The 18428-nt window shown below is 45.9% G+C and overlaps 1 protein-coding gene across 1 annotated transcript in view; it reads left to right on the top strand.

The window, feature by feature from the left end:
• LOC122801241 (FERM, ARHGEF and pleckstrin domain-containing protein 2-like) overlaps positions 1–18428 on the top strand; it is a 611801-nt gene that overhangs the window by 107546 nt on the left and 485827 nt on the right. Inside the window, exon 3 of the mRNA XM_044070792.1 lies at positions 1934–2038. Within this exon, the coding sequence (XP_043926727.1) occupies positions 1934–2038 (105 nt within the window). The remainder of the gene's footprint in view (positions 1–1933; positions 2039–18428) is intronic.

The raw sequence follows: 18428 nt of genomic DNA, 5'->3' as shown, positions 1-18428 counted from the left end.
CAAAAAAGGAACATTATTACAAATGCTTTGTACAAGCACATTAAGGAAGTGGATAAATCACAAAGTTCCTGATGCTTGGTTATGACAGAAGCATTGAGGGGTGGTGATATCAGGCTTAAAATGGAACAAGAACTAAATTGGATTTTTAGATATGTCATACATTTCCCCCTGGGCTTAACATGGACACTTTAAGACCTCTTCTAAGCTACCTGCATAACCAGGTTCACTAATTGCATTTGATCATGTGATGTTCTTTAACAATTGTATATAAATCAATGTTGTACTTCCCTTGATGTCAGCCTGATGAAGCCTTAATGGTGGAAGTGTTGTATCACTTGTGTTTTAAGTGTTCTTATCAATTCTTTTATCAGTATTTTAATATTAAGAGTTCTGCTTGTTCATGGTTCTGGATACTTTTATTTTTTTGACTACTGAGCTGCTTTTGGTACCGACTTGCCACCGCACTGATAATGAACTTTTCCGATGTCTTTAGAAAGGAAGGAGCAAATTACACTGATAAAAATGGAATTTGAGGGAAGTATTCTTGATTGTTTAGGTTGTGTGAACTTTCAAAGAAGACAGGACTTGGAACAATTTGTGTAATGTTTGAGTGAATGATCCTTTAAACAAAAGTATATTTACAGTGCATGAAAATGCTTGCAGCACTTTTTCTCAACCGTTAATATATGCATACCTATTCAAAATGTGTGATTTTTTTTTTAATGCCTCTGTTAAAGAAACTGACTGCTATATTCAGTGCTGAAATAATGGGGCAGTGAACTTTTGAAAACGTTTTTTTAAGTCTTCCCTTACAGATATCATTGTGATAAAATCCTGTAGCAATGCAACCAAAAATAGCAAAATAAATATAAGCTGAATAAGTCTGCAAACTGAAACATGTGAACAAATGAAAAATACTACACAGTGTACAGCACTGTACTTTGAGCACCAACATTGAGCTTAGTGAATGGATTGCATGTTTTAATTTTAACATTAAATCTGCAGTAAGGTATGTTGGGCTTGTGGATAAAGCCTCAGTACTGCAACTCCTGGCTTTGTGGATAAAACAACAAATGTCAACAAGTAGAAACGCTTAATTTATTTCACATAAGAACAGAGCTTTCGGGAATTGCCCTTCATCAGTATTCATTTACTTTGAACGACATTCCTTTTATACCTTATCAAGATACAACATATGACACAGCCAACAAAGAACATTAGACAAATAATAAACGTTCATTAAATGTACAAGCAACCTTGTATGATAAGCATATAAAACATAATATGGTACTCCCAAATTACATAAGTCTGTGTCTCTTAACCACAAATGAGACCTATAGTCCCAGGGAGAGGATGGGTGACAGAACCCCTATCCATTTATATACAAAGTATTTTAAGTAAATATTTACCCCTATGCCCTAGTTATATAAAGGATACTGGGGATTTTTTGTCAATTGTACATGTGGTATAAGAATAATATTGAGAATGAATACATGACTGTTACGCATGACACAGTTCTCTCTTTACTTTAATCCCGAATGACTATGGTGTTAATGCCATACATGAATTTTTATGTAAGAATACTGCCATGAATGGGAGATCAATAGAAAATATTGGTAGTCTGATTGAAATAGTCTTAACTAAGATTTCTGCAGACAGCAGGCATAACCATGGGGACTCACATGGCCAATACATATGCAAATATTGTATTGAATTGGCGGGAATGCTGTGCACAATTGTAGAGTGAAACATGTGTTGTACAGTGCAGGGAAAGATTTTGGGTCTTTGGGAATCATGTAGCCACTTGCGTTTCTTTGCTGTGCTTATTTAATCATGGATATTGCAAATTATTGCTTTGATCTGTTTTACCCACTGTAACCATTTTGAATGGTCAGAGTAGACTCCTTTGAATTTTCTTTCTCTTACCTTTTAGTCAAAATCATATGGTGAGGCACTCTTAATCCAAGTATTGAAGCATTCAAATCTAATCGAGAGCGATTACTTTGGACTGGAGTTTCTGAGCAATCAGTCAAATTGGGTATGTAAATTAAAAGTCTTAATGCTATAATTGTGAAAGTTTTTTTCTGATGCTTGGGAAAGAACCAGCACAATGTGAAAAATGTTTTGCTTTTTTTTTTGTTTTTTGTTTTCAGCATTTTGATACAGATGTCCTTCAAGAATGCAACTGCAGTCATAACATGTGGGTTGTCCTGCCTCAGGTAGCCCTCGGTCGGCCGGATTCCAAAGTCTGGGTCCGACGTCGGCTGATGTTGCATTTCTCTCCGTCAGAGCGGCTGGTGTACATAAGCATCAGCCGACGCCATTTTCTTCAGTCTTTCTTGCCGCGGGGTGCCCGAAGCAGAAGCAGTTCGCAAGTGCCGGTCGGTCAGCTCCTGTATTCTACGATACCGAAGTCATCAAAAAAGCTAAGTACCCCGTTGGGGACCTTTTCTTGCCTCAGCCGATGTCAGAAATTACTGAAAAAGTTAACAATTGTCTTTTTTGTGGTAAACAAATACCCTATAAGGATTTCCACTCTTACTGCCTACCTTGCCTGGGCCCAGACCACGACGTCTCGGCCTGTGTAGCCTGTGCTCGCTTCAACAAGCGCACTCAGGTGCCGGGCGGAGTTCGCTGAAGATTTTTTCGGCGATAAATTTGCTTACACCATGCCGTCGGATCTTCCGACATCGCAAACTCCCAAAAAGCAAAAAGACTGGGACCGACATCCTCGGCCCGCGTCTACCACCGACTCCACGCCAAAACCTACCGCGAGTGCTCCAGTTCCCTCTGAGACGGTCCCTCCACCACTCCGAACCGAAGACACCGCATTACCGACTACTCCGATTCCAGACATTACTCCGCCAGTTATAGATTTTCCTCTGGATTCCGAAACCGAGGAAATGCCCGAGACGATTGCTGTAGACAAGGTCACTCCTGCACGTGGAGCTGCCAGGCCTCCTATGGCCATGTCTATTAAGGCCTACACTAGGGCTAAGGCAGCCAGCAAAACAAAGCATATTACTTCTAAATCCTTACCTCCGCCATCTCCGGAGACACAAATTATGTCCATGGCTGCTGATTTAATTAACATGATTAGAGGTTCACAGGCCCATCCTGAGAGAGCATCCCAGCCTCCTCCTGATAAAAGGCCCCGGGTTGAACCCTCTGATCCAACTCCTTCAGATGAAGACTCTGAGGGCTTTGTCCACTCTGATGGCCAGGAGGAGCTCTTCCAGACCTATGAGGACTCGGATGCAGAAGATTCCATCCCTTCGGCCTCCCCTCCTGAGGATATTTCTTTTGGGGAAGTTCTGCACACCATGAGGGAACATTTCAAGTGGCAAGGTCAGGAATATTCTGATTCTAGGAAACTCCTTAGGACTTTCCTTAAGAAGCCTCAGCACAGGCCCTTGGCTATTCCTCCTGTACTTGATGTTCTGGATGATTTGTATTCTGACTCTAGTGCTACCCCTGATTCTCTCCCTCCTGCTCCAGCCAAGCCAGACAGGTATTACAGGGTCCCAGAAACTCATTCCCATTTATTCAGGGCCCATACTGCTGATTTGGAAACTATTTCCCAGGGGCCTAAAGGAGTTTCAGCCTCCACCTCAAAAAATCATTTGCCCTCCAACAGGGAAGCGAGGTCATTAGAGAGATGGGGCAAAAAGGTTTACACATCCACTACCTTATCTATGAGAGCTTTAAATTGCCTTTTTCATATGTTACAATATCAGGATCATCTCCTAGAAGATTTACAAAAAACATTAGCTTCTCCAGATCCTTTAGACAGGAAGACTTTGCAGGAAGCTGTACATAACACTCAGCAAGTAAGCAATCACTTTCTGCAGTGTGGATATGATGCACTGGAAGCTTCATGTAGGGCAGCTATGACAGGGGCAGTGATTCGTAGACATGCTTGGTTAAAATATCAACCTTTACCAGATCATGTAAAAACAAAGCTTCTGGATGCACCTTTGGAAAAGAACAAGCTTTTTGGTGCAAATGCTAAGGATGTGTTAAAGACCATCGAAGAAAAAGCAAAATCAGTTCAGACTGTGAAAGATTTCCTCCAGGTTCAACCCCCCAGATTCAGTAGGAATTGGCCTTCAAAAAACTGGTCCTTTCCTAATCCAGAAAAGTTTCAAAGGGGTAAGAACAGATGTGGCCGAGGAAGAGGCTAATACAGAGACCCTCAAAGGGGACGACAATGGCAGCCAGGAAACCAAAGAAGTGACGCAGGGGTTTCACCTGCCCAACGACCACAAACTCAATGACTTTCCTCTACTACCGCCTACCAGGGAACAACTAGAAGCTCCCTTGGGCAGGAAATTATCTCTGTTTGCAGAAAACTGGCACAGACTGACAAAGGACAAATGGATTTTGGACATTATAGACAGAGGGTACAGGTTTCATTTTCATACCTTATCAAGAAAACAAGGCATGCCAAACCTACCGCAAAATCAGAGGACAGAGGCTATCAAGCAAATCACTCTGCTGACTTGAATGAAAGCAATAGAAAGAGTTCCACAACAGGAACAAGACCAGGGGTTTTACTCAAGACTGTTCCTTGTTCCAAGAAAAGAATCTCAATGGAGACCAATACTGGACTTGTCCGCATTAAACACCTTTCTCATAGTACCAAAGTTCAAAATGCTGACTCTACAGCAACTCCTTCCCATGCTGGGCAAGGAGTCGTGGCTGATTACTCTGGACCTCAAGGAGGCATACCTGCATGTCCCTATCAGACACAGCTGCAGAAGATACCTCAGATTTCTTGCAGGGCCAGAGCATTATCAATTCTCAGCATTGCCATTTGGCTTATCTACTGCGCCCAGAGTATTTACAAAATGCCTGGCTTCAGTAATTGCTCATTGCAGGCTCCAGGGTATACAAATTTACCCGTACCTGGACGACTGCCTCATACAAGCGGACGACAAATTGATGACAAAAAACCTGGATTATGTCATACGATTACTCCAAGCTCTGGGATACACAGTCAACTTCCAAAAGTCAAGATTGCAGCCATCCCAGCAAATAATCTTCTTAGGAGCCAAACTAGACACAGCCTCTCAGATGGCTTACCTGACAGAAGACAAGCAAGAGAAGTTAACTCATTACTTCAAAGGTTTAGCAAAACTCACCCAGATGACTGCAAGGAGATTCCTACAGGCCCTGGGTTACATGGCATCCTGCATTCTACTGGTTCCATTAGCAAAACTGCACATGAGAAAGCTTCAATGGTACCTAAAAAGCATTTGGTCTCAACACAGCAACAACTTGGAGACCATCATACCATGCCTACAAAAGGAATTCCTATGGTGGGCCTCGGTGAGCCAGGAAAACACAGGTATGTCTTTCAAAAAACCAAAGATAACACAGACCATGACTACAGACGCCTCAGACCTTGGATGGGGGGTGCACATGGAAGGCAGGTGTATACAAGGACAATGGTCTCCAAAGGAAACACATCTGCATATAAACCAAAAGGAAATGCTGGCAGTAATGCATGCCATCGAGGCTTTTCAACACCAACTCCAGCAAGGCCATTTAATGATACAGACAGACAACACCACTGTGATGTGGTACATAAACAAGCAGGGGGACACCCACTCTTACTCCCTTTGCAGACTGACAATGTAGCTTTGGGAGAAATCACTGAGCCTAAATATCCAGTTACAATCCCAGTTCCTTCCAGGAAAGGACAATGTGTTGGCGGACAGCCTAAGCAGGAATTTCACAGATCCACACGAGTGGAGGTTGCATCCGAAGGCCTTCAGACAACTCACTTCGACATGGGGCAAGCCAGAAGTGGACCTATTTGCCTCTCACCTCAACCATCTTCTACCAAAATTTTGCACAAGGACATACCATCCAAAAGCTTGGAAAATAGATTCCCTCTTTCAATTGTAACTCCCTAGCAATCTATGCATTCCCACCTCTGCCACTGATGACCTCAGTATTACTAAAGATCAAAGCAGAGAAGCCCAAGGGAATCATAATGGCTCCGGATTGGCCAAGACAACACTGGTACCCTCTACTACGGAGCATATGTCACACCAGGAGATGGGCCCTCCCCCAGTGGCCTCTGCTTTTGACTCAGCACAGTTTCGAAACACTGCATCCAAATCTTCGGACACTGCAGCTAACAGCCTGGGAGATCCCATAAATAACTTCAGCTTATCTCTCTCCAAGGAAGTTCAGCGGATACTAACAGAGGCTCGAAGACCATCCACCGGAAAGGTTTACTTGGCAAAGTGGAAAAGATTCAGCAATTGGAATACCAGCAAGGGACATGATGCATCATTGTTGAACATCCCACTCATCTTGGAATATTTGGCAGATATGTTAAAGAACGGCCTCTCATATTCTTCCATAAAGATACATGCATCTGCTATTTCAGCTAGATACAACACTGATCCTCCTGTTTTCTCTCACCCCTTACTAAGACAATTCCTCAGGGGAATCAAGAACATTAAGCCACCAAGAAAGGCCCCAGTGCCAGCCTGGGACCTCAATTTTGTCTTAGAAAAACTGACTCTACCTCCTTTTGAGCCAGCAGCTTCAGTTGACTTGCAATTTCTCTCATGGAAGACAGCTTTCCTGTTGGCAATTACCTCAGCAAGAAGGGTTTCGGAGCTACAGGCCCTAATGGCAATACCACCCTTTATTATTTTTCACAGAGACAGGGTTTCATTAAGGACCAACCCTACTTTTATGCCAAAGGTGGTATCTAGGGTTTCTTTAAATCAAGCCATTCATCTGCCTGCTTTCTTCCCCAATCCTGAGAATAAGGGGGAAAGACTTCTGCATACCTTGGACATTCACAGACAACTTTGATACTACCTGGACAGAACCAAGGCCAGTAGGAAGTCTGAACAACTTTTTGTAGCTTACGCCCCTGCAGTCCAAGGAAAAGCAATTTCAAAACAGACTATTTCTAAATGGATTGGACATTGCATCAGATTCTGTTATTCCTTTCATGAAAAGACTGTTCCAGCCAATGTCAGACCACATTCCACCAGAGCTACAGCCACCTCTACAGCATTCTTAAGAGGGGTCCCTACCAAGGACATTCTAGAAGCTTGCTACATGGAGCTCCATGCATACATTCTCCAAACACTACAATCTCCCTCTATATTCCAGATCCAGAGCAGGCTTTGCTTCGGCAGTCCTGCAGGGTTTGATTGCCACACCATCTCTTTCCTAGAGCATACCTCCTCCCCCAGCTAAGCTATGGTATTCTACCCACATGTTATGACTGCAGTTGCATTCTTGAAGGACATAGTACAGTTTTGTACCTACCATAAATGTAGATGTCCGATAGACATGCAACTGCAGTCGGATTTTCCCTCCCTCCATATCCCTCTATGCCTAGGGTCCACTCCTATCCCTGTTACTCTTAGCTGGGGATATCTGTTATGGTGTATTTGTCTTACTGCTCATTTATTTGTTTGGAATCCTGTTTTTGTCTTCCAATTTGATTACAGCCTTCCTTGGAGGGCACCTGGCATCTGGGGCAAGAAACACTGAAGAAAATGGCGTTGGCTGATGCTTATGTACTCCAGCCGCTCTGACGTCGGAGAGAAATGCGACATCAGCCGACATCGGACCCAGACTTTGGAATCTGGCTGACCGAGGGCTGCCTGAGGCAGGACAACCCACATGTTATGACTGCAGTTGCATGTCTATCGGACATCTACATTTATGGTAGGTACAAAACTGTACTTTTTCAAGATGAAAATTCCAAGTGCATAAAGTGATTTGAGTTATGTGCTTAATGCCTTGTTTGTATAGATTTCCCTGAAGTTATTGAAAGTATGATGTTCTTTGTGTTTCACTGTTGCAGTCATTACGTTTGGGTTACCTGCTTGCAGTAGCCCACAGTTGGCCTGATTAACAAAGTCTTGGGTCCTGCGTCGGTTGCTGTCCCTTCTTCCATGACGTCAGGTCATCCAGGGTATAAAACATGCGGCCCACGCCATTACATCAGTCTTTCTTGCTGTGCGGTGCCTGAAGCAGAAGCAGTTCAAGTGCCGGTCGGCCGACTCCTGAAATTTTCGTTTTCGAGTTTCAGAACCGAAGTCTTCAACTAAAGCTAAGTACCCCATTGGGGAAACTTTTTCTTGCTCCTTACCGATGTCAGTAAAAGTTAATAGTTGTATTACTTGTGGAAAGCCAATTACCTCACAAAGATTTTCATTTGTACTGTATTCCTTGCCTAGGCCCTGACCACGACGTACCTTGCTGTCTGTTTTGTGCTTTATTTAATCAGTGCACTATCTGTCGTCTGTATTTTTTCGCTTCTAAATATTTCGGTTCTCTGTTTAATTATCCAGAAATGTCATCTGTTAGCCATCCGACTACCGGGATTCCAAAAAAACGCAAAGATAAAGACAGACACAGGCTGCCGAGGTCCAAATCTGCTGATGAAGCTTCTAAGCCAGTCGCCTGTTTGCTGGTACTCAGTGAGGTGCTTTTGCAGCCCCTGATGCCCACTACTGCTAACGTGCAGGCCTCTACAGAGACCCATTCGGAGTCCGGTATGCCGTGAGATGCTTCAACTGTGGAACCTGCGGATGTCTACCTTGGATGGGTCTGGAGCTGCTGTGCAGGCACCGGCTTCTGAGGGTGTATTCAGGCCTATGGACTTGCATATTAAACAGACTCCTCTTTCATTTAGGCCAAAATCTCGAACCATGCCTAAGAAACTGATGCCCAGGCCACATGCTCAGGCCTCTATGCTTAAAAAACAACTGATAAGAATGGCTGAAGATCTTATAACTCTAATCCGGGGAAGCCAACCTCCCCCTTCTAAGAGACTTAAGAATGAAGTTTATGAATCTTCTGAACAGGATTCTTATTTTTCTGATTCTTTTGATCTAGATTTGCCCTTATCTAATTATGATGATTCTGATGCAGAGGACTCTATTCCCTCTGTTTCCCCTCCAGAGGATTTTTCTTTTGGTGAGACCTTACATACTCTAAGGTAGCATTTCCACTGGGAAAGCCAGGATTTTTCTGATTCAAAAAAGAGGCTTAGGGATTTCTTACTCCTGCCTCAGCATAGGCCTTTAGCTATACCTCCTGTACTAGACATTGTTGATGATGCCTTTTCAGAATCTAGTTGGCCCCTGATTCTTTGCCTCCTGCTCCCAGAAAACCTAACAGAGATGAGAGTTCCTGATTCTCACAAGTTCTTTTTAAAAATCCTATTGTGGTTCCAGAGACACTTTCACAGGGACCCAAGGGCATTAAGGCTTCTACTGCTAAAAGTCTTTACCCCCCCCCCCGATAGAGACTCCAGAGCGCTGGATAGATGGGGTAAGAAAGTTTACACTTCTGCAACCTTGGCCATTAAGGCTTTAAACTGCTAGATGTTATGTGATCCTATCTCGCCTACATTCTGTACTGATGGGTTCAGAGCCGATCCTCTGCTTCTCGACTCGGCACGCTATACTATAGAGCGAAGTCTCTAATTGGCTGAGCTATTCTATATCCCAGGATGCACCACCACCACTTCCCCAGATCTCGTTTGCCGCTTGACAGCAATAGACGTGGTCTCGACTTGGCTGGGCTAAGTACTCTTTACTGACTAATTTCCTGTCAGAATTTTGATTTTTAACAGCTACTAAACGTTTTTTGTAGGGTTTGTGTGAGTTTGAGTTTGTGTGGATTGTTAGCGTTAGGTTCCCGCTTAATTTAGTAGGGATTCCCTCACGCTCTATTTTGGACATTCTTAAGGTCCTTTTTGTTACAAAATTGTTTGTTTAAAAAATTTCTTGTCTGGTATTTGTCTACACGTCGAGGTTCCATTTTAGTTAGAGGGGCCTTGCCCTTGCGCTCTGCTAGAGCTGTTACAACTTTTTTTTCGCCTGTGTGAGTTGTTGGCCCATCCTGTTTAAGTTAGAAGGATTAGGCTTTTCTGTATTCTCAGTTACCTTGATTTTTGTGTGTGTATTTGTAATATGTCAAAGGAACATAGGCCTTCGGGCTTTAAGAAGTGTACCAAGTGTGGGTACAAAATGTCAATCACGGATGATCACTCTCTCTCTGTTTATTGTTTAGGCCCCAAACACCTTCAAGAGTCGTGCAGTGTATGCCATGCTTTTTCTTCACGTGTCCTCCAAGAGAGGAAAAACAAATTAATATTGAAAGGGCTTATCACCCCATTCTTTTGAAGAGGCTTTATCTTCTTCTCCCTCTACTTCCAAAAAGAAGAGGTCTTCGGCTCCGACCAGTCCGTCGGAGCAGATAGCAAAAAAATCAAGGCAGGCTTCTCCGTTGGCTCCACGGACTTCGGAGCAGAGGTCGGAACGGTCTGCCTCGATGCCTCCAGCCTCGACTCCTCTGTCTTCGGAGTAGAGTGCTCGAGCATCGAGAGGTGGGTCACCTTCTCCGGCTCCATTGGTTTCGGAGCCGAGAAAGGTCGCTCGCTCAGACTCCTCTACCTCGGCGCCGAAGTCCCTGTCGGCTCCGAGGGAAATTGCTGTACTGGTGGAATCTCCCACGGCGCTGATATTACTCGAGACTATTCGGAGCCGGTCCCCCAGTCTTTCGGAACCGGCGGAGAAGTCAACTCGGGCCCGATCTCTGCTCCAGCCCAGTCTGCTTCGGAGCCGATCGTCCACCCTGTGGTATTGGTTCCTCCAACAGCCTCGGCGCCGTTGGAGTCTGTGCTAGTGGAGCCAGTGGAGGTTCTCGGGTCGGCTCCGACCCTTACTCCAACCCCGACCTTCGGGTCGGAGTTCGGTACACGGACCTCCTCGGTCGGCCCCGGGGGTGACGTTTTGGGTCCGATGCTTTCGGTTCTGAGCCTCCCTCTCAGTGCGTCTGCTGCGGGAGTGCCATCTACTGCTGTGGCCTCGGGGGTCGGACCTTCCCAGGACTCGGCGGGGGGGGAGGGGGTGTCTGGCCTTCAGGGCCATGAGGAGTGCTTTGGCCAAATCTTCCTTGGCTACCTCCACCATCTCTCCGGCACCTTCCCTTGGCATGGAGACTAGTTCCTTTGTTGTCCCCCTGTCTCAAGACAGCGGAGCCCTGGGGCCTGAGATCACCCCCATTGGGGATTCCTCCCTTCCCTGGGGGTCTTTCCGAGGCTTCTTCGGAGGAACCTCCCAGGAAGAGACAGTGTAAGAGGAAGCACGTCGACTCGCCTGATGAGTCTCTCACATCAGACACTGACCTCGATGATGCGGAGGGGTCCCCCAAGTCGTCCTCGGATGATGTCTCCTTTGTGGACATCTTAGAAATCCTCAAGCAACGAGGCGACTGGCAGTCCAAACCCCCTTCTGCTGAGGAGTCTGTCTTCCTCAAGGCCTTCGGGGCTCAGCCTTCCGCCTCCTGGGTGTCTCCGCCCTTCGATGAGCTCCTGGATTTGATCTCGCAAAGGGCGTGGGAGCACCCGGATTCTGTGGAACCGGTGCCAGCTCGGCCTTATCCCAAGGCTAGAAGAGGGGGGAAAATGTGGTTCCGCAAATCTCAGAAGACTTACCCCTCACAGCAGGATGATCCCCCTTCTAGAGGCAGAGGGGGTGGGGGGGAATTTTTCAGGAAGACGCCGTCCCAGAGGCGGCAGGGGTCCCTGCAACACTGGAGACCGAGAGTCCTTTCGTGGCTCCTCAACCTTCCAGCATCCCTGAAGGATTGCCCGACTACGCCGCTCCAGAGCCAGTCGGGGGTCATTTTTCGAGGCACCTAAAGGCCTGGGAGAATATCACCCAGGACCGATGGGTGCTCCGGATCATTGTCGGAGGTTACAATTCCCTTTTCTCAGCCCCCCCCCCCACCATCCCGGAAAATCCCGGAACCACCACCCAGTCAACGGGATCTCGCAGCTATCGAAATTTCAAAGCTGCTTCAAAAAGGAGTCATCCAACCGGTCCCCGAAATCCAGACCGGATTAGGGACTTACTCAAGATTCTTTTTGGTGCCAAAAAAGACCGGGGACATGAGGCCCATCTTGGATCTCAGCAAGCTCAACCGTTCTGTCAAGAAGTCCAAGTTCTGGATGGTCACCCTACAATCCACTCTCTCGCTGCTTGAGAAAGGTGTTTGGATGTACTCTATAGATCTCAAGGACGCCTATTATCACATCCTGATAGATCAGGCGTCCAGGAGACACTTGCGCTTCAACCTGGGAGACAGTCATTACCAGTTCTGTGCACTGCCCTTTGGTCTCACCACAGCCCCCAGGGTGTTCACCAAATGTTTGGCGGTGGTGACTGCTCACCTGAGAAGTCTAGGATTCCAGGTGTTTCCATACCTAGACGACTGGCTCCTAACTGCCACCTCCAGGCGTCTACTCTTACAAAACCTAGCAGCCACTATTTCTCTAGGCAACTCCCTAGGAATCCCCTTAAATTGGGCAAAGTCTGTGTTGCTGCCATCTCAGCGCATACGGTTTATCGGAGTAGAGATAGACTCAAAGCAAATGCGGGTCTATCTTCCTACAGAGAGGATCGAAACATTACAATCTCAGGTCCGAGCATTGCTCTCCAAATGCAGAGCCCCAGCAAGGATAGTCCTACAACTGTTGGGTTCCATGTCAGCTACCGTTCTCCTAGTTCCCTTGGCAAGATTGCACATGAGGATTCTCCAGTGGCTCCTGTCAGTCCAGTGGTCGTATCAGGATCTCCCTCTGTCACCTCATTATAATCACGGAGACGTGCAAACAGGACCTCCGTTGGTGGCTTCTGTCCTCCAACCTAGATCAGGGGCGACCCTTCGTTCCTCCGCCTCCAGTGGCCACTTTGACTACGGACGCCTCCCAGACGGGGTGGGGGGGGACATTACCTGGGCAGGTCAGTCCAAGGCAAGTGGCACCCTGACGAGAGTTCCCTACACATCAACATACTGGAAATGAGGGCAGTGCTTCTATCGCTACAAGCACTGCACAGTTATCTTCCCCAGGGCATGATTGCCGTACAGTCCGACATGTCAGTAGTCTGGTACCTGAACAAGCAGAGAGGGACCAGGTCCTACCCCCTTTGCAGAGAGGCCATGAAAGTATGGGATTGGGCTATTGCAGCTAACCATTTCTTGGTAGCAACACACATTCCGGGGAGATCCAATGTGATAGCCAACAGATTGAGCAGAACTATTCTCTCCCCGCACGAGTGGTCTCTGAACAACAGAGTGGCAACTCAGATCTTCAGAAGATAGGGAACTCCTTGTTGCGACCTCTTTGCAACTCCCCTCAACACAAAATGTCTACAGTTCTTTTCTCTCACCCCAGTTCCGGGGGGGTTTCCCAAGGATGCCCTAGTCCAAGCTTGGCCCAACGGCCTACTGTATGCCTTTCCACCGGTTCCCCTACTTCCCAGGGTGATCCAGAAGGCAATTCACTTGCAGTGCAAGATGATTTTAGTTGCCCCATACTGGCCTCGTCAAGTCTGGCTACCCTTTCTTCGGAAATACGCACTGGACGGTCCATGGTTTATGGACCAGGTTCCAGATCTCTTGATCCACCAGTCGGGACAGCTGCATCAGTCCCTTCACTCATTGAGGTTAACAGCTTGGCTCCTCCACTTCCGACCATAGTCAGGAACCAGGTTTTGGATTCGGAAGTCATGCATATCTTGTCCTCGGCCCACAAGAATTCCACTAAGAAAATGTATAACAGCAAATGGAAGAGATTCGCCATTTGGGCTCAGCTCCGGGGATTGGATCCCATTACTGCCTCGGTGTCAGAAGTTTTAAAATTTTTAGCTTCCTTATTCAATCAAGGGTCTTCGGTCTCTACCATTAAAGTTCAATTAGCAGCTATTTCTAATTTTCATGAAAGTATAGACCCACCTTTGAGCAATAAGTTGTGTAAAGCCTTCATGAAAGGTGCTGGGCTGCTACGACCTCCGATTTCTCATCCAGCTCCACCGTGGGATCTTAATTTCATATTAGGTGCTTTGAGCTCTTCCCCCTTCGAACCGGCAGCAACTTGTGACTTGAAATTTCTTTCTTGGAAGACTGCCTTTTTGGTGGCAATTACATCAGCCAGAAGAGTTTCGGAACTTCAAGCCCTATGTGTCAAACCACCATACCTGTTTTTTCATAAGGATAGAGTATCCCTCAGGCCTAATCTATCCCTTGTTCCCAAAGTTTGTTCTAGTTTTTGTCTTCAACAGTCATTGGAACTCCCAGTTTTCTTCCCCAACTACTCGGAGCGGAATATATCTTCCATTCATTGGATGTTCACAGGCAATTGCGTTTCTACTTAGGACGCACCAAACACGGAAAACAGATCAGTTGTTTGTCCTTTTCGGACAATAAATTGGGCAAAGCCGTCACGAAGGCCACTATTGCCAAGTGGATCAGAGACTGTATCAGTCGTACTTACTTTCTTTCTAATAGAGAGCTTACAACCACTGTGAAGGCTCATTCTACAAGAGCTATGGCTACTTCAACAGCCTTTCATTCCAAGCTTGCCATTAGTGACATTTGTGCTGCGGCTACCTGGTCCTCTCCTCACACCTTCATTTCTCATTACAAATTGGATGTGGCATCTCGGGGGCGAGCTTCCTTCGGTTCCACAGTTCTCAGGAGTGTTTTCCAGTGAGACACCCAGGAATCATGTGCTAGGGACGCTGTCCCATCAGTACAGAATGTAGGCGAGATAGGATCACAGCATCTTTTAGTTATGTACTTACCATAACTTTAGATGTTTGGGATCCATCTCGCCTACATTCCTAATAACCCACCCTCCTTCCCCCTTCCTTGGAGATCAGAAGAGACCGGACGGTTCAGTTTAGCCGTTTCATCTTGAAACACCTGGCAATGTTATTTCAACTGTCTATGACTGTGTGCATGTGTGCGGACAAACAAGATCTGGGGAAGTGGTGGTGGTGCATCCTAGGATATAGAATAGCTCAGCCAATTAGAGACTTCGCTCTATAGTATAGCATGCCCAGTCGGAGCCGAGGATCGGCTCCGAACCCATCAGTACAGAATGTAGGCGAGATGGATCCCAAACATCTAAAGTTATGTTAAGTACATAACTAAAAGTTTCATATGTTAAAGTATCAACAACATGTTACTGGATTGCTTAAACAGAAAATTATGTTAATTCCTGACTGTGCTGAAAATAGAGAATTACAGGATTTAATACATTCTGCTGAACAGGTTGGAAAACATACTTTGCAATGTGGATTTGATTCATCAGAGGCCTCTTGCAGGGCTGTTGATACTGGGTCTGTGCTCAGAAGGCATGCTTGTTTTAAGGAGCAAGATTTGCTTGATCATGTTAAAGCTAAATTGTTGGATGCTCACTTAAATCAGGACCGCCTGTTTGACAACAAGGCTGAAGAAGTTCTTAAAGATGGAAGATAAAGCTAAATCTATGCAAACTGTTAAAGATTTCTTACAAGTTCAGCCTCCTAGATTTAGTAGGCACTGGCCCTCAAAAAATTGGTCCTTTCCAGCCCCTCCTAGGTCTTAGCAAGCCAAACTCAGGTACAGCAGAAACCCCAGGTTTCAGTCCCAAGGGACACAAGACTAGACAGTGGGGGTTTCTGCACCAAAACCTGGGAGTAGTAATACTCCCCCCTATGGAAAACTGTCTCAATGACTTGCTTTTAAAACCACCAAGCACTTCCCAACTGAATGCTCCTTTAGGTGGAAAGATTAGACTGCAGGCCAAAAACTGGGGACTCCTTACCCAGGGCAAATGGGTTTTAAGTAGTGTCTCAAGGATACAGATTTCATTTCCACATGTTACCAACACCAAGCAGGTGGCCAGACCTACCTCCCAAATCAGTGGGCAGAGGCCCAAAATCAAGTACTCTCTCTATTAAACATGGGGGCTATTCATTTGCTTCCAGAAGAGGAAAAGGGACAAGGTTTCTATTCAAGACTTTTTCTGGTACCCAGAAAAGGCAATAAATGGAGTCCTATCCTGGGCCTTTCTATTCTAAACACCTTTCTGGTGATTCCAACATTCAAAACGCTGACTCTTCACCAGATGCTTCCTATGCTAGGCAAGGATGCATGGTTGGCAACACTAGACTTAAAAGAAGCATACCTGCACATCCCTATCCAGGGAGGCTTGCAGAAGATACCTATGCTTCAAAGCAGGCTACATGCACCATCAGTTGTCTGCACTGCCCTTTGGCTTGTCTACTGTGCCCAGGCTATTCACAAAGTGCCTCGCTCCAGTCATTGTATTTTGCAGGCAAAGAAATATTCAAATATATTCATACTCGGATGGTTGTCTAATTCAGACATAAAGCAAAAGACATTCTTTTGAATCTGGCCTTTGTTCAAAGGGTACTGACTTGTCTGGGGTTCACCGTAAATGAAAAGAAATCCCACCTGTTACCCTGTCAACAATTTATATTCCTGGGAACAAGCTTGAATACAACTTCCCAGATGGCTTTCCTCATGCCAGAGAAATAGATTCATTCGACAACTTACTTCAAGCAAGTGGCCATAAAAACCCAGCTATCTGCAAGGCAAATACTGCAAGCCTTGGGATTCGTGGCCTCCTGCATTCTTCTAATACCATATGCAAGGCTGCATATGAGGAAACTACAATGGTATCTCAAAAGCCTATGGTGTCAACATTCACAGGATCTGGAAGCAAGGATTGCTATCATACCTTGCTTACGCCTACAGTTCCTTTGGTGGGCAGAGGCCTGCCACCAAAACAGGGGACTACCATTCACATTACCTCCTGCTGCGCAAATCTTGACAGATGCATCAGACTTTGCATGGGGGGGGGGTGCTCACCTGGCAGGAAAGTGCATTCAGGGCAAATGGAACCCCAAGTCAAATGCACTTGCATATAAATCAAAAGGAAATGTTAGCTGTACAGAATGCTCTGACAGCCTTCAAGGACCAGATTCTTCCAAATTTCTAATGGTAAAGACTGACAACACCACTGTCATGTGGTACATAAGCAGGGGGTTACATATTCTTACACCCTCTGCAGACTAGCCATGGCATTGTGGAACACAGCCTTGAGCTACCAAGTTAATGTACAAGCTCAATTCCTGCCAGGAAAACTACACTGGCAGATGGACTAAGCAGAAACCTCATGGACCCACACGAGTGGAAACTGGAACCAAGAATTTTCAACATGTTGACAAGCAAACGGGGGAGCCCAGATATAGACCTGTTTGCCTCTCCCCAGAACCATCAACTGGACGAAGTTTGCACAAGGATTCCCCACAAGCTAGTTTGGAAAGTGGATGCTCTATCCTTCTGTTAGAAAAACCGATCAGTTTATGCCTTTCCTCCTCTGCCTCTGCTCTCCAAGGTACTACTGAAGATCAAACAGGACATTCTAAGGATGATTTTAATTGCACCAGACTGGTCTCGTCAACACTTGTACCCACTCTTGCGCAGTGTCACGCTTGGCTCCATGGCACCTGCCTCGCAATCCTTCCCTGTTGTCTCAGCAGGAGAACCAGATTCTGCACCCTCATCTGCAAACCCTGAACCTAGCAGCCTGGCTAATTACCTAATCTCTCCTTTACCATCCCTCAGTAAATCAGTGATGGATATCATTTGAGGCAAGGAGGCCTAGTACTAGAAAATCTTGTGCTGCAAAATGGAAAAAGATTCTTTGCCTGGAACCAATCTCAAGGAAGGAACACAGCAGTGCCCAATTTAACTCAGATTCTACAGTATCTGACTGAGATGCTTCAGAAGGGCTTGTCTTTTTCCTCCATCAAAATTCATGCCTCAGCCATTTCGGCTCATTATAGCACAGAGCCTCCCCTCTTCTCTCATCCACTGCTCAAGCAGTTCCTCAGAGGGGTCAAAAATTTAAGGCCACCCAGGAGGGCTCCAACTCCGGCCTGGGATCTTAACTTTGTCTTGGAGAAACTCACACTTCCTCCTTTCGAGCCAGCTGCTACTGCAGATTTAAAATTTCTTTCCTGAAAAGCAGCTTTCTTTTAGCAATCACTTCTGCAAGAAGGCTATCTGAATTCCATGCCCTTATCGCAGTGGAACCTTTCATCATCTTTCAAGCAGACAGGGTGTCCCTCAGAACCAACCTCTCCTTCATGCCACAAGGTGGTATCTAGTGTGGCTCTTAATCAGTCCATTCATTTGCCTAACTTTTTTCCTAACCCACAGAACAAAGGGGAACGAATACTGCACTCTTTAGATGTGGACAGACAGCTTAGATTGTACTTGGGCAGGACTAAACGTCAAAGGAAATCTGAACAACTGCTGGTGGCATTTGCTGCAGGGACAGAGGGGGAAGCTATTTCAAAACGAACTCTTTCAAATGGATAGGCCACTGCATTCATTTCTGCTATAAGCACCATGGAAAACCTATCCCACAGGGCATCAGGCCCCATTCAAGCAGGGCCACATCTACCTCTACAGCCTTTCTCAGGGGCATACCTACTAGGGACATCCTAGAAGCTGCTGCCTGGAGTTCTGTACATACTTTCACCTAGCATTATCATTTGCCAATTTTC

The sequence above is a fragment of the Protopterus annectens genome, chromosome 4.part1, assembly GCF_019279795.1.
Source record: "Protopterus annectens isolate FY-2018-M chromosome 4.part1, PAN1.0, whole genome shotgun sequence".
Lineage (NCBI taxonomy): Eukaryota > Metazoa > Chordata > Ceratodontiformes > Protopteridae > Protopterus > Protopterus annectens.
The sequence above is the reverse complement of the archived record's forward strand: the minus strand, read 5'-3'. Positions and strand labels throughout refer to the sequence as shown.